The following is a 22,638-nucleotide window of genomic DNA, read 5'->3' as shown; positions in this document are numbered from 1 at the left end:
ATGCATGCACAGTTTCTGACAATAATGCATATCAGTTGCAAAACTTCATATGAATGTAAGAGGAAACAGGAAGTTCATCAAGTCAGTGAAATTCAAATAAAGAACTACCATTATATATTTCAGGCATTCTTTCTATTAGGGAAATGGAAAAAGAGATTTTTGGCACCAAAAATAATGGTAAGACTTACTTACACAGCCAGAAGAAAATTGGTATTTTCCCATCAGTAATTATGTAAATGAAGATGCAAATTTGTCAAGTGGTGTCTGTTTTGAAGTATAAAAATATTGCTACAGTTTTGTGGAAACCCCCTTAAGTTACTGTGTTCAAGGTAGAAGCCACATCACCATTATTTAAAAGGGTGATGTAAGCTTAACCATGGCTCAAAATTTTCATTTTCAGTTAAAGAAAGGATTTCTTATTTTGTGAAGCGCATCAGATATTTGTGCTTTAAAAAGCATGACTAACTATCTAAATGTAAATATTTGATTTTATCTATGTATATTGAGAGACTCAGGTGCATAGGTCTGTTAAACAAGCTGCATAAGTTTTTGCATGTACCAGTGAAGATGTGTGGTAGCTGAGAAAGTTGTATAAATAAGTAGTGTATCAGTTCATAAAGGTGGTTTTTTACAATTGATATTCAGTATATTTTTTAATAAATATATTAGTCCATTGAGACACTTGATGCTAAGTTGACAGTTTCCTTTAACAGCATATGCTCTCAGCTTTTCAAGATATATAACCTGATGCAGACTATCTGGGAATTTGAATTTTATTGTTGTAGAAAATAATGTCCAGCAACTGAGCATCAAGGAGTAAATTCTGTCAAATGCAAGCTTGTGTATTTTACAGATTGTTTTACGCGGTTTTGCTGAAGCTTTCTCTCATCCTGGTGATGAGGGTGTTGTAACACAGAAATCATGTTTTCAGTTTGGGGTGGTTCAAGTTTTTCATTTTCCTCTATTAGTTTGGGGTCTTTTCCCATGCTGTGCAGCAGGATGCCTTTCTGAACAGTGCTGGGTCAGTGAAGTGAGGAAATCGTATTTCATTGTGTTTCCCCTACAAGATAATCCTGGTACAACTGGGTGGATGGGGAGAGCAAGAAAGTGTGTTGTCACTGCTTAGCAACACTGTGGGCCATGCTGTGGAAAGGTGGTGCTCAGTTCCTGCATTGGCCATCTGTCAAAGTTTGTCAAAGATGTGAATGGAGAGGTGCAACTTCTTGGGTTTTAATTGCTTTCTGAGATAGGCTTTCTAATTTTCTAGCATGGTTTTAGTAATGTTAAAAACGAGGAGGGGGAGGAAACCCACTTTCCAACTCAGAACAAGCATAAAGTAGAGTTTTGTTTATGGTTGAGGTTTTTTTGTTTTGTTTTGGGATTTTGTTGTTGTTTTTTGCTTACAGAATTTAAGAACAGCTAACAGGCATGAGTTCAGAATAGTAGTATCCTGAGTGTAGTATTTCTACCGTGGTGCTGTAAAAATTATAGCATTCACTACACACTAGTGTATTTGGGAAACACAAAGAAGTTTTCTCAGTTATTCTGCTGCTCATCAGTTTTGTTTCTCATGAAAAATATTAATGCTTTCTATTCAGAAGCGACGCTCCAGTAGGCAGGTGAAGAGGAAGCGTTATACGGAAGACCTGGAGTTCAAGATTTCAGATGAGGAGGCTGATGATGCTGATGCTGCTGGAAGAGACTCTCCTTCGAATACTTCTCAGTCAGAGCAACAGGTCAGATATGAACAGATTGAAAAGGTGGCTGTAACTGCAGCATTGAAGGTTCAAATATGGACCCTTTTCCTGAATGATATTCAGACATGGTTGTCAGAGTGTGCCAGAAGGCATTATTTTTTTACATTCTTAAAGAATATCTCAATTCATGGTTTTGTTTTCAAGCTGATGATACGCAGCTTGAAAGTTCAAGCTAAGTTCCTTGAAATTAATGGTCTCTACCTAGAGGAAACCTAAACTGTACTGCTAGGAATCTTGAATTTACTTCTGTGAATTCAGTGGTCTGGCTTCTGTGACTTTAATAAACCACTCAAGCTTGTCCCCTGCTGCTAGGCACCATAAGAACTCCTTTATGAAATTACTGCCTTGTAGTACCCAGCAGGGTACACTTTATTCTCTGTGCAATGTAAATGATGGATAAAATAGTTTGAATAAGATGAGGGGTAATACTGTAGGAATGACTGTTGTAACCATCTCATTGTTTTGTAGTGCTTTTTCAAAGAACTACTTCATTTAACTGATGACCTATTGGAGAATATATACATGTTCTTTGGTATTTCATTTGGCAATTTGTTGAGCCTTGTGAAATATTGTGTGTGATCTCCATTGTTAATTGTTTCTTATCAGAAAGAGAATTTTGTAGGTTTGCCTCCTGTTGTATTAGTGAATTAATGTAATAGAGAATTGCAGGCAGTTTTGGTGGTGATCGTGTGGACGCTTACACAGCCCACTGGAGTTTCTGAACATGGTCTGATATTTAGACTGTATGGTGCTGAAAGCGTGTATTATTTTAGGAGAGGTGAACTGCCCATGTGGTTATACCTGTTTATCTGTGCATGTCAACCTTACTGAGAGAACTGGAGTTGCATTAGCTTTTAAAAATGGGCTTAAACAAGTACCCTTCAATCCTTTATTGTGGTATTAAATCTATTTGACCCCTCTAAGTTCTCATGCTAGGGGAATAATGTCCTTCTGTGTATTAAGCTCCTGTTGCAAGATATTATTTGAAAGTTTTTCTAATAAAGGAAGTCTTTAAGTAACAAAGATGCACTCCCATAACTCATGTATGGTATTTATGATGTAGGAATCTGCTGATGCTGAAGGTCCTGTTGTGGAGAAAATCATGAGTAGCCGTTCAGTCAAGAAAAAGGTAAAACAAACTCCTTTCCCCCCATATTTTTAAATAGGCTAAGCATATTTCTGCTGAAGCCCCTATTGAGTTCTTAAAATACCTTGGATATTCCAAATTGAAAAACTGTTCTATTGAATACAGGGGGTTCCCTGAAAGTGTATTTAGACAGTATGCTTTTGGATGCACATACACAAAACAGATTGTTTGATCTTCTACTCATTTCATCCATTTTCTTGGATGAAAAAATTGATTTTTGCAAATATAAATATCTGGGTGAAATCTGTGTTGCTCTTCACTTCAGAGTGATGTTTTGTAGGAGTTTGAGGAGTGAGGGAACACTCCTGCAACCCAAGTTTCTGCCTTTTCTACCCCCAAAAATCATGATTTTTGCATCTTTTGATAGTGGTTGTGCTTAACAACTAAAACCAGATTTACATGTGATCAAGTATATTACGTGTATAGGTGATTTATATCCTCTTGTCACTATGTTAAGATGGTGAAAGAAACACTCAAATTCAGTGAGGTTCTCTTTTAATTCTGCCTTAGTTGCTAGTTACATTCTTATTTTGCTTACGGATTTTTCTAGTCTGCTTCACAACTTGATTGGCCTATGCACTTCCAAAAGATTAAAACTCTGAGTAGGAAGTAGAAAAAGAACTGTTCCAAAAAGGGCATGATTATATTTTATAGACTCTTGTGTAGCTAATTCTCTGACTTGTACTATAGTTGGACAGAAAATTGTCTGACTTATACAGATATAGTACTCACATTGATCTCAAGTTAACCAGAACTATTTCTTTTCCTCAGTGTTAATTTTCAAATTAGAGAAAGGAAAATTGCCTTTACTCATGGATTTATTTTTTTTTCCCAATGTTGTGGTGGTTTGGTTTTTGGTTTGGTTTGGGGTTTTTTTTGATCCGGGGGTTGTGTGTTCAATTTTATTACTACTGTCCTAACGTCATTAGCAACTTTGTAAACCTACATGCATGCAACATCATGACTGGCTGTGATTCAGTCTGACTTGTTTATGCACCTTGTACACCATAAAACTTCTAGGGCTTTTTTTTTTTTTTTTTTTTTTTTTAAGTCTAGAGCTATATTTTGTGTTTCAAATCATAGGCTTATTTTTAAGATAAACTTCAGGTAATATAAACTGAGTAATTAGTTGTCCTGATGGTCTGCTAGGCAAGAGAGGAGAATGTGGTCTTTTCATAGATGTCTTTACACTGGAAGCTGTTTTTCACCAATTATTCTTGTCTTCTTCCTCTCCCCTGCAAACAAAGGTGTGATTACTCATGGGGAGTGTGTATTTTGCTGCAGTTTGTGGGAAGTGGTTGCTCTGCTGCCTACATGTCTTTGATTGCATGCTCTGCTGGAGGCAAGCTCTATATTGAGCTTTTTCTTTAATGTTTTTTATGGATTGTATTTGCAGGTTTGAGGGGTGTCTCTTCTTTCCCTGATCTTCTCCCCAACCCACTCCTCCAAAATCCAAAAAAAAAAAAATGGATTTCAGGATGTTAATATTTAACATCTGAAGTATCCAACTGTGCTTTTATTAAAGGTCTTTTACACTCTTACTAACGTCATCAAACCCCTGGTTGTTAGATTACTAATCAAAGTAAAATTGCTGCGATCAGGACCAGTGCATAAAATAAACATGAGGAAAGGCTTCACTAGGAAACCTTTCAGTGGGTTAGATTGTAACAAAGATGTTGCGTTCAGGTACAGGACATTAGATCATGACTACGCTTTTGGAGCAGTATTCTTATCACAAAATCATGCTGGTTTTCTCAGAAATAGTCTTAGTCTGGTTGTGGAGTTACCAGATAGGATGCAGCCATTTTTGAAACATAGAGGGTAAAAGGCAGAAATTAGTTCACGTTTGAAGTATAAAAGACAGTGTTTTCCCCTGTTGTCCTTAACATGGAATGTTGAATTCCCTTGAACACTCTTTCCTCTTGCAGAAAGCATTAAGTATATGTATCACTCTCCTTCCAAACCTAATGTCTTAAGTTTATACGTTGAAATTTTTTATACAGTCCCCTTTGAATTTCTGCTTCTTAACTTTGAAAAGGAATGTCTAGAACTGAATATGGTATCCAGCACAAATAGTACATATTATGGAAAGATGTGGAGTTTGTACAACATTATACCTGCATGTTACACATCTGAATGTGACTTTTTGCCTACAAGTATACATGAGAATTAGATCTGATTGAAATGTGTACAACTCCTACATCTCTTCCTCAAACTGATAAGTTTACAGTCTAGTGCTGTGTATCAGTTGAAGTGATTGTTTCTTATGTGTTGCTTTGCATTCCTTGAAGGAAGGGATCATTTGTTTACTCAGTTATCTGCAGAGACTGTGGATCAGATTGTCAATTCTGGTTGCAGCTGGCAGTGATAATTTGAAGTGTCCTGCATTGCCCAAGTCTGCCATGTGTTATTTGAGGATGTCTCTGTAATCAGTTTTTGGGAGAATTTTGCATAAATGTTCTATCTCACCTTTTTACCTGGTTAATGTAAATGTACATGTAGTGGGGGTTGAACAGTGATGTCAGGGTCATAAGCTGCTGTCCCATGTATCCCAAACCTATGCACTGTTAACTCCTACTTGAGGGCTGGCAATTGGAACTTGATTAGATTTTTGGAGGAGAGCATAAGTGTTGAATGCCAAACTAAGATTTTAAGAACATTTTTTCTGAAATACCTTTTACTTAAATGAATCTTTGATGCACTCTCATAGAACATATAATAACATAGACCAGTTATTACCTGTTAGACAATATAAAAGTGTTTTACTTGTGAGAGTTACAGGATTTATCGAGATCTACACTGTAAATTATTGTTATTAAGTTGGCAGCTGACAGAAAATATGCTTGACTGAAATACTGTTGAGGGGAGTTAAATTGGCTAATATGAAACCTCTATGTAAAGGTGTTTAACCATGTTGTCATTGTAAGATTGATGGATCTCAGAGGACTCTGATTTAACACTAATCAAAGAGACTTGGCCACAATACATTTTAGAAAATAAAAGAATTTAATGTCTTAAAATTAGAGTTGACTTCTTAAAGACTAGTTTTGCCTCAGGGCAATGAATAAGTTCCAGATAATGTGATCTTCATTTATTAATGCTTCTTTTTTCAAAGCAGTTTTGATCTCTAAATATGAATACCTTCTTGAGAAAGACCCTTTTAAATTTTTTGTTTAAAGAAGAATCCTGATGGTCTTCAGATTCCTTCCTTTGACAGTGTCTTTGTGAGTGACAGAGAAGTTTCTTCCCTGTGTTTAGGGGTTGGGGATAGTTTGAACAGTTTATCTTCTTTGACAGAGGATTCAAGAAGATCAAGAAGTAGTACCAGGAATACCTTATCTTCTTCCTTTTCTTTAGGGAGAAATAGTTGAAGTCTGGTGTTGTTCCTCTCTCTAGAAAGGAACACAAAGCAGACTACTGGAGTGATATAAATGCTTAACTGATAAAATCCCTTGCTAGTCTGGAAGCAAAGAAATACTATGTGAATCAGGAACTAGAAATTAATGAACTTTACTGTGCTAGAACACAGTTTAATTCAGTTGTTACTGTTCCTTAACTGGACTGCTGTGGAGGTAACATCTAGCCAGCAACTAGGAGACAATTCAAGCTTTAGCATAGTCTCTCTTGTGTGTGTATATGTATTTTCTCTCTCTTTTTAAAATGTGTGTATATAAATACAAAGAGTGTTGACTTACACAGCAGTCAACAGTTTTGTCTATTTAGTGCTGCATACAATATTTATTACAGATGTTGTTGTCCCTGATAAAGTATGTAAAACAGAAAATGCTCTTCTATTTAAAATTGTTCCAAAGTTCATTAGTAAACACAAACCGTTAATGTTGTGACATAAACTGAATTCTAATTGTGTACCTGGTGCACTGTCCTTAGTTTGTCCTATGGCTGGGTTCAGGAGTAATTCAACAAAGTATTACATGCCATATGTTATGCAATGCTTTGGCACTAGGGATGAGTTAAGGATAGTCTCAACCCTTAGCACTGAATGCCCTTGGTTTTGCTGGTTTGTATCACAATTTTAACCTTGCTTTAAATGTAGTTTTTGGGTGTTAATTTAATTTGGCTGCTCTGTGTGTGAGACATCTTGCCTGAGTGAATTTAATTGCACCATTGAGTAAAACTAAAGCCATGAACACTGATGCACTAAAATTCTAGCAGAGGTATAAGGTTTAGTTTTATATGGCTTCTTGTTTAGAGTTATTAACTATATGGAGGAATAAACCCCTTTTAAAACTCTTTTTTAAAACATTACAAAACCCACAATGTAAAGTTACCATGAGCCAGCCAAAAATAATACATATGGCATTCAGGAGTGCAGTTGCTAATTGGCTGCTGCCTGAGAAAATGGTACACTTGGCTTCTACTTAACACTGTGGGTTTGGCAGAAAGCCAGATTTGGGGTGAGGTTGTGAATGAAGCTGCATGTGGTTAGGGAGGAGTTCAAATGATTCATGTCTTGGAAGTTGTAGTAAGCAGTGCACTATGTACTTGGGTAAGCAGCTGGAGGAAACTCCTCACCCATGTCCTCCCCCACAAACCTTTTCCTACACCTCCACTTGTGTATCTGTGTGGGGACCTTATTTTATATTTCAGATAACTTTTAATCATTTATAAATTGGGCTATTTAGAGGTTTAATTCATATTTCAACATTTCTTTTCTTATAGACGGAGAACGGAGAGGAGGTAGAAATAGAGGAATTCTATGTAAAGTACAAAAACTTGTAAGTAAAGTTATAAGTTTGATTGCTATCTTTAAGTTCACATAACTTCCAAATAGTTTCCAAAAACTGGTTTTGTAATTGATATAACTGTTACTATCAAACTTTAAGCATATCTAATATTTAATCCAAAACAATGACAAATAAACAGGGAAATAGCTTGCGTTGGTGGTGCTAGGTTTGATAGTGTTGTCTTAATTTGTGTTCTCTGCAAAATTAAATCCGTAGGTAAAGTTGCTCTGCTATTAAAAGCTTTAAGGCTCATTATGCATGCAGATTCATGAGCTCATACATATGTAGCTGTGTAGGTCTAACTGCAACTGTAGAGTAATGTGTGTGCAAACTACTCAAAAATAACCCTTGATGTTGTTTCAAAAACAAGATTTGTGTTCAACAAGATGTCTAAGATAATAGAGATGGCTTTCCGTATTCCAATAGATCACTGTCCCTCCATTAGAGGGATGTTAAGAGTGGCAAGAACAGCATATTGTTTCACCTCTGGACTCTGAAACTGCAATGCATTCAGTATTTAAAATAAAATACTTCAGAGCTGGATAAGCTCACTTTTCTTGTAGAAAAATAGCTTATCTTGTTTAATTTTACCAAATTTTCTATCTGAGAGATAGAAATCTGCTGAGAGTGAGTTTCTTGCAGCTAACTGCATATAGTTGACTTCACTTTAAATATGCTGTCATTTTGTACCTTTTGCACTATATTGTTTATTGCATGGTGTTTAATTGCTTAATTGTAGTTGTTTAGTTCTATTACATAGACATTAATTTTTGTCATAACTATTCATGTCTTAGCAATAGAACTTTTGACAGACTCTAAATTTATAGAGTGGGACAAGTCAGTTTGGCAGAGATGCTTTTCCTTACTCTGTGTTTTCTTAAAGAGGAATTATTACCATGGAGCTGCATTTACAAGGGGTTTTCTTTTCTTTCTGTCAGTGTTAAAACTGCAGTTGACTCATAAGCAACTTCTGATTACAATGCTGTTCTCACAAAAAAAATTTATATAGTATGTTAGTAGTTAAAATGTTTGCATGTTTTCATTAACTTCTGAAAATCCTACTCTTTGCTAGAATATATTGCTAGATAGTGACATTATTATAAATGTCTTGTATAATATTTATGTTTTAAGTATACCCAATAAAAATCATCCTAGCTTTGTACCAAACACTAAATGTAGACGGTATATATTTAAATTTTGAGTGGGAGTTGTTTCTATTTCCTGGCAAGTTTCTCTGTTTGTAAGTATAATTACTTTCAGGAATGATGATTTGTTAATAATCTGTATGATGAAAAAGATAGTGTCCAGTTTTCCAAGCATAGCACTACAATATCTTGTTATACTAGTGGGATACATAAGGATTGCAATGGAAGCAGTTTTGAGTAAGATTTTTCTATTTCATCTTCTAGTTCTTACCTTCACTGTCAGTGGGCATCTGTGGAAGAGCTGGACAAAGACAAGAGAATTCAGCAGAAGATTAAGCGGTTTAAGGCAAAACAGGGCCAGAACAAATTCCTTTCAGAAGTACGATTTGTTTATTTCTTTTGGGTGTTTTAAGGAATGTTCTTATGAGTTCTTGTTCTGTATACAAGCAGGACATTTTGAATAACTGTGTGATATATCAGTAGCATTTATTCTGGTATAAAGCAGAACCATTCTGGATGCAAGTCTTGCAAGTCTATGAAACGCAAGTGATCTATCCTGACTCTATACTTTTTCCTCTAGTGGGTTTTTTGGGTTATTTTTAAAGTGAGTGACCAGTTGTTTGCTTTGTAAGCATGACTGAATCAGTACCATGTCCCTTTTCTCGGGAGCTGATTATTCCGGAAAAAATGCATCCCATTTTTCTGTGTTATGGACTGCTGCTCACTAGGGATTCTAAGCTTTTTATCATCAATTTAATTTCACTTAGAGCCATAAGCAGTAATGTGGCAGGGGTCCTGTCAATAAAAGACCAGATCTGCTGATTTATGTCTCTGAAAGCTTACCTTTCAGTAGAATGCTGTCTTTTAAGAAAAAAAAAATTAGGTTCGTCAGCTACTGTATTTATTTATTTATATTTATTTTACTATATTGTTCAAGCCAAGCAAAACCTGTTGCAAATTGAAAATTTTCATCTGTTCTCAGTGAAGGCACCTGGAATTGCTTCTATATTCTTTTTTTCATCTTTTTCCAAGTGGATCACAAATTATTGTAAATACTTGGAATTTCTTCTCGTTTTAGAAAAAGCTTTTAAAATGTACATAGTCTTTAATCCTTTTGTCTGTCTCTTTTATAAAAATATAAAATTAAACACAGTGCTTTAGTATGCAAGTGTATCCTGTAAGTTGTTGAAGGAATAAGAAAGAACATAACAAATTGTGATTTTTTGGAGAAACTGTGTATGCATGCATTGTCTTTTCTCTGTTTTTGAAATAATAATCTTCAAATCTTGCTTATAAAGCTGTTAGCCAATTCCTGTAGATAAAATAATCCAAAGGCACTTGGTATAGAAGGCTCTAATTTCTTTATTGCAAGCTGTAGTTTTCAAGAATGCTAAATGCATTGCATGCCATAAGCCTTTTCGATTGCTCATTAGTGAATTGTAATTTCACACTTCATTTAAAATATTCTTAAACATTCTCTCACAGTAAAAGGTTTCACACAGTAATTAAGAGGCCCAGTTAACAAAGTCTGAGAAGTCTGATTCCCTCACGGGGAATGATCTTGCTGAATTGTAGCATTTCAATTAACATGTTGAAGTTTGCCAAATATAAATTCTGTGTCACCGTGACCCAAAATATTATTGCGTGGTGAAATATATAATCATTTTTCCTCTTTGGAAGGGCTAATAGAGATATCTTTTATGTTTTTGCCTCTCTCCTTGAACAGATTGATGATGAGCTTTTTAATCCAGATTATGTGGAAGTTGATCGAATCATGGATGTTTCACGTAGCACAGATGATAATGGAGAGGTAAACAAAACTTTTAGTGCATCTGTAGTCATATAGACATTGTGTTTAGAATTTATTGTTTAGAAATGTGAATATAATAAACCCTTACAGAAGCTACCACAGTATATGTCTGTATAAAATAGGAACGTGTCTGAGAAAACATTGGCTAATATAGCAGTTTCCCTAAAATAAAGGGAGTTAAGTGAAAATTCCAAACTTCTTATGAGTTACCTACATTTAAAACAAAACCTACCACAAAGTAACCAAACAACAACAATAACAGAGGAGTGGTACTTAATACAGTAGGAATATGATATTCATGCATGTAATGCAGAATTTAAATGAAAATAGCAAGAAAGAGTCTTAGTTAAGTGTCATAATGGTTTAGACATGGTTTGGACTACCTGTTGGGGAAGAGTTCATGAATTCACTGTTTCTTCATTTTTAATGACTTGTTCTGCAGAACAAGATTCAGGAGATTCCTTTTTGGTCCTGGGAGAGTAGAAAACTTCACTGACTGTGCCAGTGTTTCCATATTGCTCTGTCAGTGAATGGCAGTGGTTGAGTTACCTGCTGGGAAGTTTTTGCTGACACTGATAAAAGATAACTGTTGACTTTTTTCAATATGTAGTAAGTCATAGAAATTGTAAGGGTTGAAAAATTAATATTGTTTTACTTCTAAATTTTAGTCTAACCTTAGTGATTTCAAATGTAGTGTGCTCGTTTTAGTGAAAAGCCTGCATTCCCCACATTCTAATCTTACTTCGTTAGGTTGTCAAGGTGTCAGCCTGCTGTTAGCTTATCCTTTTGGCTGATTCAGGTCTGGTAAAGCTTTTTGAATTTTATCTGGCCTGCAGATCTCCTGTAAAAATGGTTACGCTTTTATTCTTTCTATATTGTGATGTAATATTATTTTTGTCTTAACAAAGCCTGTAACGCATTATCTGGTGAAATGGTGTTCGCTTCCTTATGAAGACAGCACTTGGGAGCTCAAGCAAGACATCGACCAAGCTAAGATCGAAGAATTTGAGAAACTGATGTCTAGGGAGCCAGAAGTGGAGCGTGTGGTAAGAATTGGCTCCATATAGAGGATTTTATTTGAAAATAGTAAAGTAATGTGGTCTTTTAGAAACCACTAATGGGATTTGCTGTATTTGAAACAGGAGAGACCTCCTGCCGATGACTGGAAGAAATCGGAGAGTTCCAGGGAGTATAAAAACAATAACAAACTCAGGGAATACCAGTTGGAGGGAGTAAACTGGCTTCTTTTCAATTGGTACAACACGTACGTAAAACATTGCTAACTGCTGAATCCTGCTTTGGAGAAGCTTTTATAGCTTATTTGAAATAATAACCTTTTAAAGTAATCATCTAAATTGAGGTTTTAGAATCATTTACGTCTCATTTTTTGCTGTGGGAGTCATATACAAACTAATTTGGGGTGGAACATGAACATTTCAGATAGATTCTTGTGGCAAATGCTTCGAGTTCATGCATACCCCCTGCTGCCCCTTCCTTCCCATTGTGAACTTGAGAGGTACATAGAACAGATATATCCATGCTTATTGCATCACAAATCATAACATTTATTTAAAATGCAAAAAGATTATGATGTCTTTTCAGTGTAAACTTGCAATTTTAGAAATATCTGGTTTGTTCAGGCTATCTTCTTACTGATTTTCTATGTTTTAAGTTAGGAATAAATCATTCAGACTGTTTTTATTATTGTTTTCAGACGAAACTGCATTTTAGCAGATGAAATGGGGTTGGGAAAGACTATCCAGTCCATTACGTTTCTCTATGAGATATATTTGAAAGGAATCCATGGTCCTTTCTTGGTTATTGCACCATTGTCCACAATTCCCAACTGGGAAAGGGAGTTCCGCACCTGGACAGAGTTAAATGTGGTTGTGTATCATGGGAGTCAAGCAAGTCGACGGACCATTCAGTTGTATGAAATGTATTTCAAAGATCCACAGGTAAAAGCTCTTCATGATTTTTCTTTTTTTTTTTTTTTATATCTGCCTTAGTGTTGTTTATTAATTTAAGCATCAATTAGTTTTGCAGTACTGATATGTTAGGGTTTAGCTAATAAAGAAGATACGTGTATTAGTAAGGAGAGTGCTTTTTAATAGCAACCAATAGATCAGCTGGAAATAGAGGGGCACCAAGGGATGGTACAACTCTTGTTTAGAGTTTCATTGTTTCACGAAAGGTTTTTGTTACTATGCATTCCTGAGGCGAGCTGGCAGAAAACTACTTTAATTGGAACTATGCTTAAAAATAAATCTTTGCCCACCATTCCAGGAAAGACCTGCTTCCAGAAATTAGACTTGTTGATGCTTCTTAATCAAATTTTGTAAGTCAGAATATATTTTGAATCTGCGTTACTGTGCTCAGGTTGAATAGCTCCTGTGAGTGAAGGAAAGCAGGTACAGAAAAGGTTAGGGGTAAAAACCAAAAAATTATTTGGAAAACAGAAGCTAAGAAGAGCAACAGACCTCTACTCTTAAGTGCATGGCTTTGCCCAGAGTAAACAGAATTGGGGGAGAATAATGTGCATACATCGAACGATATTGCAAAACAGTATAATCCTCTTCACTTAAGAGGAAAAATAAAAAGAGTGGAAGTCCAACCTGATTTGATATATTGTGGAGTATTATTTTCAACTGATCTTAAGGAAGTGATGGTGGTGAATTCATACATTTAGATTTTCTGTAAAGCATTTGATTTTATGCCACTGGATATTTTGATTAATAAACTAGAAGGATATAAAATCAATATGGCACACATTAAGCGGATTTAAAACTGGCTAACTGATATGTCTTGATGTAATTGTAAATGAGAAATGATTTGCATTTCCAGCATAGCTCTTCAGGGATTGGTTTGTGTCCATGAGCTATATAACACTTTTATCAATGACCTGAAAGAAAACATAAAATCATTACTGAGGAAGTTTTCAAATGATGCAAAGACGGGGAGAGTGGTAAATAATTAAGACAGTTCATGCATACAGAGTAAACTGTGTTACTTAATAAATGGGGTCCAAGCTAACAATACTCAGAATAGCTAAATATAGGGCTATCTGTGGACAAGGAATGAAGATTCTTACTGTAGGCAGAGAGCTCGGCTCTGAGAAGGCTGTAAGACAAATGTAGATTCTTTTGTGCCATGGCACACGACCAGTTAAATATGAGTTCATACTGTGAGACTGTGGTGAAAAGGGCTAGTGTGTAGGAGGAAACAAATCTTTAGTAAAGATGAGAGAAGTTACAGCATTCTTCTCTTTGTCAGTAATGTGGTGGGTAGTCCTCCTTAGCTTTCACTTCCTGTCCTCAAAAAGAGTGTTGAAAAACTGGAGTCTTAGAGCAAAGCTATGAGGGTGTTTGCAAGATAAAAAGTATGCTTTTACAGGGAAAGAATTGATTAAAAACTCTTTTGAAGGTGATGACTGTGGCACAACTTGACATGCCATTAGGACAAACAGATATAGAATCATGTACTTAAATATAGTAGAAAAACACAAAGTAATTTATATTGGTTAGATGTTACATCTGTTTGGTCTTGACAATAATCGTCTCAGCAATTTATCCAAGAAACTTTCAAATCAAAATCATATACCTGGTTGTTAAAGATTTAATTGAATAACAGTTGCTACGCTGAGGTCTAATGGTCCAGAGAAGCTGTGGATGCCCCATCCCTGGAAGTGTTCAAGACCAGGTTGGATGGAGCTCAGCAACCAGTTTAGTGAAAAGTGTTCTTGTCCACAGCAGGGGACTTGGAACTGGATCTATAAGGTCTCAACCCAGACCATGCTATGATTCTATGATATTCCTTATGATAATTATCACATTTAGCTTCTTACCTAGATGTATAGTGTACAAATGAACTGGAATTGAAATAATTTTTTAAAATAATTTCTTAGCAGAGATTGATAGTTTATATACTTTAAAAATTTGGATTTATATAAATACTGTCTCTAGTGAAATGTTTCCTGTGTTAAAAATCATGTTTGTTGGTTATTTAAGCAGTGCTTGTTCTCAGCATGTTCTTCCCCTTAGGATACAGCAGTTACCTAGCGTGAAACCTGAAGGAATGTCATCAGAAAAATCCCACTTACTGTGCAGATTCTTAGTGTTATTTTGGCAATATTGTTTCGTTGATCTAAAGGCAACTAAAAGGATTTACAGCAAGACGCTGCAGAAAGTTTTGGTCTCCCTGTTGCCATATTCTTAACTTGCCTCTTGCAGTGAGCGTGGCAGTCATTTAACCCCATAGCGAGTAATGACAAAGCACTCATGGCAATGAGAAAATGAATCATTTTCTGCTAGCTTTGCTCCCTGAACTGGCTTAAGAGGAGATTCAGGCAATTGCTACATTTGCAGATAAAGGAGAAAAGGAGTGAACTCATCCTTTTGGTGGCAACTAGCTTAGATGTGTCACCTTCTGTGTTCCATTCTTTGTAAGATGGTGTCAGCTGTGAAACACATGTTAGAAACTGAAATATGGGGGAAAAAAGTCTCTTCGTATTCTGACAAAATAGTCCCCATGTAGTGTTCAGTCTGGCATTCTCTGAAGTATCATCATTGGGCGTACGATGGGAGACAGGAAGGGAGAGAAAGAAGACAGGATTTGGCAGTTTCATTTCTAGTTCCCTTGCCAAACATATCAACCAAGACATCAACATCTTTGGCTTTTTAGGTCTTAATGTGAAAAGAAACCTCTCAAGCTGAGCGGTTTCTCAAAAAGACAACTGAACATTGAGAAAGTCTGAGTGGCTTTGAAGGGCTGTAACAAGAGACAGCATGCATATAAAGCACCTACCCATCTGCAGTAGTGTGGGTTTTCAGAGTCAACACCAGTTACCAGAGTCAAGTTGTTGTGAAATGCTAGAGAGTTGTTGATGACAAAATAAGTTTCTGCAGTGGTGTGACTTCAACAGTAAGGATATGGTATTACCAGAGACATTCTGCTTGTGAGATTCTCATAGAGAAGTCTATTCTGGTGTTCTTGAGCAATATAACTGAAAAATCCTTCTAGGGGACCTTCCCTGGGTGGAATATCAAATAAAACATTTGCTTTTCTAAAGTGTTCTACTTCTTAGAAGGAGTTCTATTTTAAGATCAGGAAAACTATATATACCAAATAGAGCTAATGACAGAGCTCTGTGAAAGAGTTGACTTGTTCGTGATAGAAGTTTAGTTGGCTCATGAAAAGGTTACAGCATTTCAATTTGCTGGCTTTCAAAGCTGCCCACTTAGTATATCTTCATCTGCTGTTTGTTAAGTAGCAACATTTTTTGTCTCTAAGGAGATAAATGTTTCTGGACTATGCCATGAGAAAGCATAGTTGAGCAGGTCATTACTTCCTCTGAAATGTTCTTGGTGCAAGAAGGCAGATATAATGCTGAGTTCAGGATATCAGCTTTCCAATAATTTTATTCAATCAGTAGCCAGTTCTGATCTCTAAGGTTTGGAAAGGGTTATATGCAGGTCATTTATAAAAGGATTCAGTCTTGCACAGGTCCAAAGGAAGAAATGGTCACCTTACTGTAAAATATCTGTTTCTTTTGAAATGTATTCAATATACAACCCCTGACATAGTCCTGCTTTGAAAACATAGAATGGCTTTGAACTTGTGTGAGGCCCATCCTTAGAGAGACAGTTTTTCTGCACAGACCCAGTGACATTGGAGATACCAAATTGCATTTTTCTTTGAACAGCATTGGGAAGGAGCATAGCATATCAGAAAGATGCTCATTACATGTTCATAAGTAAAGTTTATTCAGGCTGGTTTTTTTGTAAAGGCTCTTTGTTTAAGTGCTGAAAACAAGACTCTTAATGAATGATAGTGAATATGGTGCCAGACATCAAGTTAATTGTCCTGTTAAACTTTACTTAATACAGATATACAAAAGTATTATGGAATTGTATGCATTCTCCATTTAAGAGTTCAAATGTTTGCTTCTTTCAAAGCTGTTTACAAGAGTTGTTGTGGATGCCCCATCCCTGGAATTGTTCAAGGCTATGTTGGATGGAACTTTGAGCAAACTAATGAAGTAGAAAGTGTTGGGGCTCATGGCAGGGAGTTTGGAACTAGGTTGTCTTTAAGGTCCCTTCCAACCCAAGCTGTTCTATGAATTATAGGTGTTTTGAATACTGAGTGTCTACCAGGAAAAAATTTACTGGAGAGCACAATATTCAAATAACCATAAAAACCGTAGTGCACTTCTGCCCTATTTGGATTGTCTGGGAGGACCTTCACATACCTTTGATTTTAAAGAAAAAAAAGAATTATCTTGACAAAGTCTGAAAATCTTGTTTGAATATTGCAGCAATACATTAATGCCTCAAGGCATTAGTATAATCCATATGAATTACAGCTGAAATACTTGTGTAACTTCTTTGTAATGAATGTGCAGTGGTTCTGTGGGCCTTTATACAGGATTAAAAACACCTATCATGAAGCCAGCAGCAAACTTACGCATTTATATTCCCTCATTTAATCAGCAATAATGATTTAATTTACTTTAAATGAACCATTTGCTCATTGTACTGTTCTGTATTTTTAAACAAAAATTTTGAAGATGAAACAAATTACTTCCTCTCTTTGCTAGGCAGTTTACTTTTAATGTTTGCTGTTCTTTTTAGGGTCGTGTGATAAAGGGGTCCTACAAGTTCCATGCCATTATCACAACATTTGAAATGATCTTGACTGACTGCCCAGAGCTGCGTAACATTCCATGGCGTTGCGTGGTCATTGATGAGGCCCACAGGCTGAAAAACAGGAACTGTAAGCTTTTGGAAGGACTAAAGATGATGGACCTGGTCAGTGCAAACATCTGTATTTTTATAACTTCTGATTTATGATTTAATCTGGAAGTAAAATAAAAGGTTTTCTTCTGAAGTAAATCATCAAGTGTTAAGAAGAGTGAAGTGAAGGGAAACAGATGAGAAAGTCTGTAAAATACCTGGAAGCATATGCATACCTTCAGTTTTGGAGTGCTGGTGCTTAATAAGTTTTTTCCTTGATTTAGACCTAGAATTATGTGGATTCTCTTAAGAGAACCAAGATAAATTTGTTCTTTCCTTTCTGTCCTTTCGTGTGACTTAACCCATAGTCACTTCTTTACACAGACATTTATTTAAAAGTATAATGTGGTCAGGAGACCAAATTCAGCCATGAGAGTTAAACTGCTCTGCATTAATATCAGCTCTAATGTTAATTTGTTGTGTGGCCATAAGGATGTTCTTTCAGAGTGACTTAGGAAGGGAAAAGTGAGTTTGTTTCTGATGTTACATAATTATGTAATATGTATACAAAATAGGTGTATTAAACATACAGAGAAAAATAAGATAGTGTAAAGGTATTTACCATTTAAAGGACACAATAATTATTTTTTTGTGGTCAGAAGATTCTTTTAAAATGTGAGGAGAATGCAGTCATGCTCTGTTAATAACTAAGTTTGTAAAAATGCTATGTACAATTTATTGTCCTCATTACTGTTGCTAGTAGAGGAAAGCTGAACTTACAGTAGTGGCAATAGATAGAGATATGGGACTTCTCACATGGGTTTTTGTTATACTTTGAAATTCATGTTAGACTGTGGGCTAGTTGCTTAACCTCTCTGTGCTCCTCCTCTAAAGCAATATGTAACTCTTATGAGTCTCTGCCCGTCTCATGCTCTGTAACATTTAGTAGGACAGTAGAACTCTGCTTCAGGTTTACTGTGTTGGAAACTTACACCTGCTCTGAGGAGATTAATGCACTGAGGTCTATTGGATGTGTGGTAAATCGGTGGATTTCTACTGGAAGTGGTGGTATATGTTGAGCTGTAATTTTGCCATTTAAAGTTCATTGTACTTGTGAAAGAGCTGGGATGGTCTGGATCAGTAAAATCTCTTGTGTCTTGGAGGACTTTTGAAGGTGCTTAAGTAGGGAAGTATTTTTCTGAGCTATCGCTGAAGGGGGGAGACCAGAGTACCAGTTAGAAATGTCTTGAAAAGAGTTTTATGTAAGTAGCTGGGGGAGGGGAAAGGAAGCAAAGATAAGACAGACATATGGTGATGAGAGGAAGGAATTTTGTGTATTTTTCCATTGAAAATTAATTGAGATGAATTCTTAGGCAGCTATTTCTTAACCTTTCAGGAGCATAAAGTGCTGCTTACTGGAACCCCTTTGCAAAATACAGTAGAAGAGCTATTTAGCTTGCTTCACTTCTTGGAACCAGGTCGCTTCCCATCAGAAACCACATTCATGCAAGAATTTGGGGATCTTAAAACAGAAGAGCAGGTAAAGTTATCTTGCACACTTACTTTTCTGTTTAGATATTGTGAATTTATCCATCTAATTACATCTGAACTTCATTACTTGTTTTTACAAATAATACTTATTTGCTTATTGGAAGACCACGGTGGGTTTATCCCTATGTTTTTGTTTGTTTTCATTTTGTTAAGTTTTTTGCTTTTTGACCAAAAGTTACTTCCCTTTGTTAAAATGTAGTGTTTAAAAATAGGGGTCGTGTGTCTTGTAATGCTTTCTGGATAAAAATACTTCTAAGAGAATTAACTTGTCAGTTGACATTCTTCCTTAAGTATCAGCATCAGTGTCCTCTGTAACTTCTGTGGAATTAACATCTGAGAGTTTTCTCAATGATTCTGTGCAAACAGGAACATACTTGAAACCCAGTTCAGCAAATGGAGGGAGAGGGTTTTTTGACTCAGAAACAGATTTCTCAAGCTGTCCAATAAGAGATGCTTAAATCAATATACAGTGCAACATGTTTTATATCGGAAATGTAAAATGTTTCCATACACGTATGAAATTTTTTTAAAAAAGCCAAATCACCTTAACATTAGCAGTTAACTGAAACATGGCATCTTCATTTGGCTGTTTGCAACCTATGACAATAGTTTCATGCATTGTTGTGTGTAGTTTTGTTCTCTTTGTCTGAAAATTTGATTTCTGATATCTCTTAACTTTTGTCTGCTTGAATTACAAAAATTTGAAATAACTTAGCTTTTTTTTTTTTGAGGAAAATTGGCATTTTCTTCTTTCCCCCTTCCACTCTTTAGGATGTGTTTTAAAGTATATACCACAAAACCTGGAGACACTAAAAATTATCAGAGTCTTAAAGCTAAAATGTTTTCATTTTTAGACCAGGCCTAAATAGTTTTCTACTTAAGTGGATGTCAAAACTAGGGAAATAAGAAGATAATTAGAAGCAGATCTCTGAAGGGGGAAAATAGCATTAATCACTGTTTGGTGATTAGAAGTGAACTGCAAAAGTTAGATTTGCCTATATAGCTGTACTCAGGGTTAGCTCTACATGACTTGTGTGCAGTACTGTCCTTGTCTAGAAAGATAGTTCTGAGATCTTATTAATAACAGACATCACTAAACAGAAGGGCTACACACTAAACATTGACTTTAGAAATGTGTATGTCACTGAGTTAATGAGGACAACTCAGTCTCTAGGCCACTGAGGAAAGATTTTTTACAAATGCCCTCTACTTGAGATTTGAGGTAGGAAACAAGGATTTTAGAATTAAGGAAATTGAAAAATGAATATTTGAAGCCTTGCAGTTTTAATTCAGTTATTTATTAAACATCTGTTTTCCAGGTGCAAAAACTCCAAGCTATTTTGAAGCCGATGATGCTGAGACGTCTCAAGGAGGATGTAGAAAAGAACCTGGCCCCCAAAGAGGAAACAATCATTGAAGTTGAGCTGACAAATATTCAGAAGAAATACTATCGTGCTATTCTTGAAAAGAATTTCACATTTCTTTCCAAGGGTGGAGGTCAGGCAAATGTACCTAATCTTTTAAACACTATGATGGAACTAAGAAAATGCTGCAATCATCCATACCTTATTAATGGTAGGCCTCCTATTTTTCTGCTCATTTGAAAAATGGTTTTAAGGATATTCCAGTGTGTCTTTTTGTTTATTCATGTATTTTAAGTAGAAAAGTGAGATAGCCTTTTAGGTTTCATAGGTATGGGTATGTGCTGAGCAGGACAGCACTGCTTTTGCAGACATCTGTGCTTTTTTCCACGGCTTCCTAGCCCTGACAAAGTTAGTGTTGGTATTACCAAGTTTTCTTTCTGTTATTTCTGGCAAACAAGACTTCAGTTATCATGTGGGTTGTTGGATGCTGGCATGAATATGGCAGATTTTCTATTCAGAGTTGTAGTTAGCTGCTGCTTAATTTCTTGATGTAGAACATTATTAGATAGTGACTTAAAATTTCTAAATAAAAGTTGCAGGCCTCCTTTTATAGCCACATGTTATCAGCTCATTTTCTTAATATAACTAGTAAGAAAAAGATTAGTATGAATGTCATCTTAGGTTTTAAAGGTTGCTTTTTGGTGTGATGCTATTGGTTTTAGATCAGGATTACCCTTGACAAGTACTGTAGAATCACAGAATATTTTAAGTTGAAAAGAACCCATAGAGGTTATTGAGTCCAACTCCCTGCACCTCACAGGGCTACATAAAATTGTATCATATGGCTCAGTGTTATCCAGATGGTCCTTGAACTCTGACTCATGGTGCTGTGACCACTTCTCTAGGGAGCCTGTTCCAGTGACCAGCCCGATGATGAACCTGCTAGCTATAGCTGTCTGAAGTATGCTGAACTTGTACGTGTTGGTCAGTTCTTCCCTTTGAGGTTGTAACACAAACCTCTGTACAGGCTTGCATTCTACTAATTTCTTGTTTCCCAGCTCCTCTTCCTTACTGTATATGGTTTATGTTATGGTTGGTTTAATGCTGGTTATAAGCTTTATGATGGAAGACTGTTTGTTTGAGACTGTTGATTGAAGACTGTTGTTTGAGAGCCATATGTGATTTCAGTTTTTTTAATTGTATGACTTCCATATTGCAGTACTTAAGTTTTTTTCCTTGACATTTTTTGTTTCAGTGGGGGTGGGGGGAATGCTTAAACTGATTCATGAAATTACATCTAGTTATCTTTCATGCACAAGTAATTATTCCAAAGATATGACAGGGGGTTACCCCAGAATGCTTAACTCAGCCATGCTGGTGGCTGTTCAGTTTCTAAACTCATATGAGCGTTCAGTAAAGTAGCCTTGTGGTTCTGGTGGAGCATTTGTTGGGGATTTTTTGTTCTTTTTGTTTGTTTGTTTGTTTGTTTTACGTTAATCCATTATATGAATGACTTCATCAGAAAATAGTTTAGGATGTTCAAGTTATGAGCTTCTGAACTTGATGCTTCTTGGCATTCAGATAGTTCTAACCTTACCATTATTTTTTCTTATTTCTTGTTTGCTAAAAGAAATAAACTGAATATTTTGCTGCTAGTTTGTTTTGTCAAATAGAGTTTATGAGCAGTGCTTGCAGTGTTGCCTACAGCAGTGATCTTTTTTTCCTCAGAAGGCTTATATCATTTAATGTCATTTAGGAGCTACTGAAGTCCAGGTGGTTATTTAGAAAATTTCAAATATTTTTTTATGATTGTATCTTTACCCTAATGAAAGGGGGTGGGTTTGTCTCTTGAATGCATTTGCCTTTATAACATTTTTGTGATTTTTGAACCTTTGGACATGCTTGGTCTCACTTAGCAACATGGCAGGTGGGTCAAGCCTTCAGATTTGAGGGAAAAAAGAAATAAATCAACTGTTATTAGCATGGAGATGGAACTCAACAAATACATCCTTTGTAGTTCTAGGACAGAAAATACATCCTATAGTTGTCCAAACCTGAGGTTTTATTTTATTGACTGATAATCAACATCTTTGTACTTAGTGTGATGACACAAGTTTATTCTTCTTCTTCTTCTTCTTTTATTATTATTATTGTTATTATTATGTAGTTCTCTTAAGAAGTCTTGCTGTGCTAGTACTTACGGCTGCATATTGTTCTGATGAATGATTTGTTGCAGTAGCAAGTTCTATTCTTGAGACTTAAATGGTTTTTTAAAGTTTCGCTGAATCTTTCTTCCTTTCTTACAAGGTTGCAGGTTTTGTGAGCAAGCAGTATTGCATGTGTATTTGAATATCCAAATAGAACACTGTACATTTTGTTTTGCATAAG

At 35.8% G+C, this 22,638-nt stretch overlaps 1 protein-coding gene across 7 annotated transcripts in view; it reads left to right on the top strand.

Moving 5' to 3' along the window:
• The window catches only part of CHD7 (chromodomain helicase DNA binding protein 7), a 131,015-nt gene that overhangs the window by 85,489 nt on the left and 22,888 nt on the right, over positions 1-22,638 (top strand). For all 7 annotated transcript variants that reach the window (XM_032675403.1, XM_032675322.1, XM_032675491.1 and 4 more), the window contains 11 exons: positions 1,599-1,736; positions 2,821-2,886; positions 7,585-7,640; positions 9,059-9,173; positions 10,521-10,604; positions 11,513-11,650; positions 11,747-11,868; positions 12,319-12,562; positions 17,234-17,410; positions 18,732-18,875; positions 20,206-20,461. In XM_032675403.1, coding sequence (XP_032531294.1) covers positions 1,599-1,736; positions 2,821-2,886; positions 7,585-7,640; positions 9,059-9,173; positions 10,521-10,604; positions 11,513-11,650; positions 11,747-11,868; positions 12,319-12,562; positions 17,234-17,410; positions 18,732-18,875; positions 20,206-20,461 — 1,540 coding nt within the window. The remainder of the gene's footprint in view (positions 1-1,598; positions 1,737-2,820; positions 2,887-7,584; positions 7,641-9,058; positions 9,174-10,520; positions 10,605-11,512; positions 11,651-11,746; positions 11,869-12,318; positions 12,563-17,233; positions 17,411-18,731; positions 18,876-20,205; positions 20,462-22,638) is intronic.

The sequence above is a fragment of the Chiroxiphia lanceolata genome, chromosome 1 (assembly GCF_009829145.1).
Source record: "Chiroxiphia lanceolata isolate bChiLan1 chromosome 1, bChiLan1.pri, whole genome shotgun sequence".
In the NCBI taxonomy this organism is placed as follows: Eukaryota; Metazoa; Chordata; class Aves; order Passeriformes; family Pipridae; genus Chiroxiphia; species Chiroxiphia lanceolata.
Note: the sequence above shows the minus strand (reverse complement) of the source record. Positions and strands in the feature narration are given on the sequence as shown.